We start from the raw sequence: 5,122 nt of genomic DNA on the forward strand, positions 1-5,122 counted from the left end.
AGGTATCGAGGTGTATGATGTGAGCAGGCCTCCCTCGTCACGAGACTTCAACTGCAAAGCAGTCTTGATGTGGATGATGCATGACTTTCCAGGCTTTCAATAATTTAGATTGCTTATTTAATTGATTTTGTCTTGGTGTAGTGCACTATGTTCAATGCTATATGGTGTGAGGGCAAGCATTTTCGAACACAACGGATTGATGATAAGAGAAACACACAAGATTGCACAGTCATTGCTAGCTTTGAGGGAGCCAATGGAGCCATGGATGATTATTGTGGCATAATCCAAGATATTATTAAGCTTGACTTTTGACGCTTCTTTGTGTATGTTTTGGATGTAAAGTGGTTTAAGGACCTGGTGGAAACAGACCCTAATGCAACAATCAAACGCCATGCAAGTGGCTTTGTAACTATTGACTCGACAAAGTTTTGGCAAAGGGCACACTAGTACTACCGCAACAATGTGAACAGGTACTATACACACATATAAAAATACTCATTTTTAAATATTTGATACCTTCAATACAATGAAAATAACATGATTGTATTTGTGTTTGAATTAGGTTGTCTATCAACCAATGGTGGATAATAATAGATGGTGGCATGTCATACCTATTATGCCACATTCCAAAGTGATGTATAGTACATTTACTAATATGGAGCGTATGGAGGATGATCATGGCCATGGAGGTGATGATGACCGTGATACGAGAGAGGAGAATGATCATGAGATAGGAGATACAAATATTGAGGCCATTACCCGTGAGAATGAGCCTACCATTGGTGATGTTGATTTTGATGAGCACATGAGTAGCACAAGTAGTAGTGGGTTGAATGTATTTGTAGATCTAAAGACTTGTTTGGATTTTGAAGTAGATAGTTTGGCAAGGGTTGATCTCATTGAGGATGAGATTGAACCGTAGCCCATCATTGATATTGGCAAAACTATTTTACATATTGTCTCATTCTCCTCACCTCACTTAATTTTTGTATATGTGGGTTTGCAAAAAAGCATTGATGTTTTTGTTAAAATTATGTGCTTTGGTAATCATGGGCAATGTTTGGAAAGCAATGATGTACACAAAATCTCACTCTCTATATTCTCTGTTTTGCATCTAAATACGCATCTAATTCTCAGTGTAGACGCACTAATAGACACGCTAATATATGTGCAAATAGACGTGCTGTTAGACGTAGTGTTAGACGGGCCCATATTTTCTCAGTGTAGACGTGCTAATAGATGCCTCAATATATGCGCAAATAGACACGCTATTAGACGTGCCCGTAATTTCTCAATTCAAGCAATGCCTATAGACATGCTCGCTATTTTACGCGTCTATCAAGCACGTCTACAGTTGCTTTATGTTTTTGTGCATCACCCGAAGTCATTCATCAAGCTAAGTCTGAAATTGCATCTGCGTTTGCCATTACCGACTTAGGTCCCCTCAGATATTTTCGTGGTCTTCAAGTAACCCCTGATAGAGTCCATGGCACCTTAACTCTACACCAAACTAAGTTTCTTGATGGAATACTTCATGAGTTTGGCATGATCAATATTAAAACCGTCACCACACCCATGCCAGTCACAAGCAAACTCTGCTTAGCAGATTCTCCACAATCAAATCGTGATAAACAATTTATGACACGATTCCCCATATAAACAACTCATTGGGAAACTCCGATATCTTGTCACACTAGGTACATGCCTAGATAGTTGTCATAGTATTGATTACTTATCACGTTTCATGCACAATCATTGGAGAATCATTGGTTATAAACATTAGAAAGTGCTTTTACGTCTTCTTTGATACTTTAGATTTACACGTAAACATTTATAGGATTAGCATTAAGGGGGTGTATAGGAATTAATGTTAATCTATATTAATTACTTAAATTGAAAATAACAAACAGATGTGATTGCAAAGGACACGCTGATTCATGAAGACAAACTATGTAAACATTGATTCGTGAAATATGAAGAAACTGAGATTACCTCTTAGGAATTTCTAAGGCTTTGCCTTCCCCATATCCTTCTAGATCGATGCAAGTAAAATTAGGCAAGCAAGCTCCAAAATTTGACTCCCTCCTTCACCTTCTCATTTTGTGGGATTCTTAATGAGTAATTTGCAAGAATGGACTTGCTGAGCCTAGGCTCTAGCTTGTTATAGCAATCCATCATGCTATAAGTAGGAAATAGACACAAAGTTTTGGTTACCAATACAAACATCAGCCACTCTCTTCGGCAAAGTTTTAGTTACCAATACAAATATCAGACACTCTTCGGCTAGCTATTTGAGAGGAGATGCCAGAGTGTATTTTAGACAGAGATGCGCTTTTTGGGCACACAAAGAGAGAGATAGAGAGAGAGAGAGAGACCCATCATCATTATTCTAAAGGCCTTGAAAGGAAAGTAAATTACCATAACCTAAAATCATAAGAGTCATTAAATCCCCCTTGAATCACTCGGCTAGATAGAAAACCCAAAAACAAATACTTAGGCACCCAAAAACAAATACTTAGGCTTGCCTTTGGCATGCCAAAAAAGAAAAAAAATATTACCGAAGGGGCTAAAAAGTGTTGTAGACTTTTCTCTTGTGTGAGGTAAACAAAGTAGAAGCTATCTTGGCACTACGTATATTCATAATCAGACAGTTTCTCTTTCTTTGTGACTGATCAACAAAGGCTCATGTTTAGTAGAACATCAATCTTACTTTTCGAGCAAACTTGTCCATTTCTGAAGCGTGGGAGAAAACGGATTTAGCCCATGCAAAACGTACTCGACTAGGTCAATAGAAAGCTTTCACTCTGGCACACAACACGGGCGGCCTTTCGGGATTTCTGCATCCCTCTGTCAAGCATTGCTATAGATTGATGTAACGTACCAAGAAATGGGAACGAATGAAGCGCAAAACTGCACTAGCCAAGCTCCAAACCCCAGGCACAACATGGACACGATGATTCGATTCGCTGATTGCAGCTGGATCGCACTCTTCGGAACAGATAATGATATGTATATGAGACAACTGGCTACAACGTTGAGCAACAGCTCTTGCGCAAGATCGAAGAAGCTCCTCAGCAAAAATGAGTTATCCCGCGACCACGCAAATTCCGCATGTGAGGCGTTGCCCTATTATAACGCCTTTTCCTCCCTTTTTTCGGACGGTCTGGCCATTTTCTGAATGTCCTCGCCACCATAAAGCCTGCTTTGAGCGTACGATATTTCATTCTGCACAGATTATCTAGCTTGACTTCTGGCAACGATTGCATGCTCGCTACTAGCTAGCTCCTGTTGCTTTCATCTCCACTCTGGAATTCATCAATACTCTGCACAGTAAGCAGCGAACTTTTGTTGCTCTTGAGAGTGCAGATCAATGGGAAGCTCAATGGCCGCAAACTTGGCAGGAATTTTTGTTGCCAGCTTGTTTTGGGTTATCATATGCAATATCGAAGGGCTTTCCACTGATTTTTACCAGCAAACGTGTCCCAACGTGGTCTCTATTGTCACACAAACCGTCAATCAACGGGCATCTCTGACAGATATTGTTCCGCCAGCAACATTGCGTTTGTTTTTCCACGACTGCATGGTGCAGGTAAATCGGTTTCCTCGGCGTGGCATCGTCCTCCACAGATCTGTTTTCATCTCATTAGATAGCTAAGGTGAAATCTGTCTATGAGTCGTGCTGATAATCCGTTGCGCTTTCTTGGCACAGGGCTGCGATGCATCAATTCTCATCAGCTCGACTGCGGACAATCAAGCAGAGAGAGATGCCGACGATAATTTGACTTTAGCTCCAGACGCATTCGATGCTATCTTTGCAGCTAAGCAGGCAGTGGAGCAAGAATGCCCCGGAATCGTTTCTTGCGCAGATATTCTAGCATTGGCGGCTCGAGATGTGGTCGTTTTTGTGAGTTCTTCTTGATAAAAAAGTGACTCTGCCTGCATGTGTGAATCTATGATTCGTAGCAGAATGTGATCGATCGCCTTTTGCGTCAAGGAAGTCGGGGAAAAAGACAGCACGGTCGAATAAGGCTCTTGCATCCTTAGGGAGTGACCCATTTGCATAGCTTAGAGAAAAGTGTTTGTATTGCAGTCTGGTGGCCCCAGCTGGAATGTCCCGCTTGGAAGGCGCGATGGACGAATTTCTCGAGCCTCGCGAGTTGCTGGTCATCTTCCAGGAGCCAATTCAAACGTTGCCCAGCTCGTCCAAAATTTTTCTGCGGCTGGCCTTTCTGCAAGTGATATGGTTGTTCTATCAGGTAAATGCGAGGCAACTGCTTGAATTGCCTTTTACTATTAATGAGCCGTGCCTTCCCATGTTCTCCATCCTAGCACGCATCTCATGGAAATAGGTACTGCAGGCGGTCACACAATCGGCATCTCCCACTGCAACCAGGTCTCAAATCGCCTCTATAACTTCAGTTCCACTCAGAAGACCGACCCAAGCATCGCTCCGACATTTGCGCAAGCCTTGCAACGGAAATATTGCCCAAAAGCAGCCGGAGCACCGGACGGCGTGGTGAACGGCGTAGTGCCCTTAGACCAAAACACATCGTTCGCATTTGACAATCTATATTACAAGAACTTACAGAACGGGGAGGGGCTACTCTTCTCAGACGAAGTCCTCTTCACGGACAGCTCCACTAAAGGTTTGGTCAATCAGCTGGCGGCATCGCAGCACATATTCTTCGCAAAGTTCCAGACGGCAATGATCAAGCTCAGCTCTGTAGGAGTGCTGCGAGGCACACAGGGGGAGATCAGGAGAGACTGCGCGGCAGTGAACCCATGAACTTTGTAAACCCACTAGCTCAGCCAATCTATGGATCGTCATTGAAAGACTTCATCAAACCCTGTAGATCCCTTGTCTAATCGATACGTAGATCAGCTCGTGAAACGGCCTTGCAGTGAGTGTGAAATTCGTAATCTGCTGCTTAAAGACATACTCTTGAGAGAGTGAGAGACCGTCTCAATGAACAAGTGACTTTGCTGTTTCAATATAATACACTCACTTACTCATAGTTCCACTATTTGAATTTCCTCGCAAGGGTAGGCTGCATAGACTAAAATTGGATGACAATTGTTGAACGTACACATTAGAAGACAGCAAATCTCACAAATGTGAACG

The 5,122-nt window shown here is 42.3% G+C and overlaps 1 protein-coding gene across 1 annotated transcript; it reads left to right on the forward strand.

The window, feature by feature from the left end:
- Positions 1-3,382: 3,382 nt before the first annotated feature.
- On the forward strand, positions 3,383-4,786 carry LOC147893158 (peroxidase 55-like). The gene is made up of 4 exons (XM_087386857.1): positions 3,383-3,589; positions 3,710-3,904; positions 4,091-4,256; positions 4,359-4,786. Exons 1-4 carry the CDS (start codon positions 3,383-3,385, stop codon positions 4,784-4,786), a joined length of 996 nt encoding a protein of 331 aa, XP_087242983.1.
- Positions 4,787-5,122: the final 336 nt, after the last annotated feature.

The sequence above is a fragment of the Dipteris shenzhenensis genome, chromosome 16, assembly GCF_047967505.1.
Source record: "Dipteris shenzhenensis isolate YYH24624 ecotype China chromosome 16, Dip_SZ_1.0, whole genome shotgun sequence".
In the NCBI taxonomy this organism is placed as follows: domain Eukaryota; kingdom Viridiplantae; phylum Streptophyta; class Polypodiopsida; order Gleicheniales; family Dipteridaceae; genus Dipteris; species Dipteris shenzhenensis.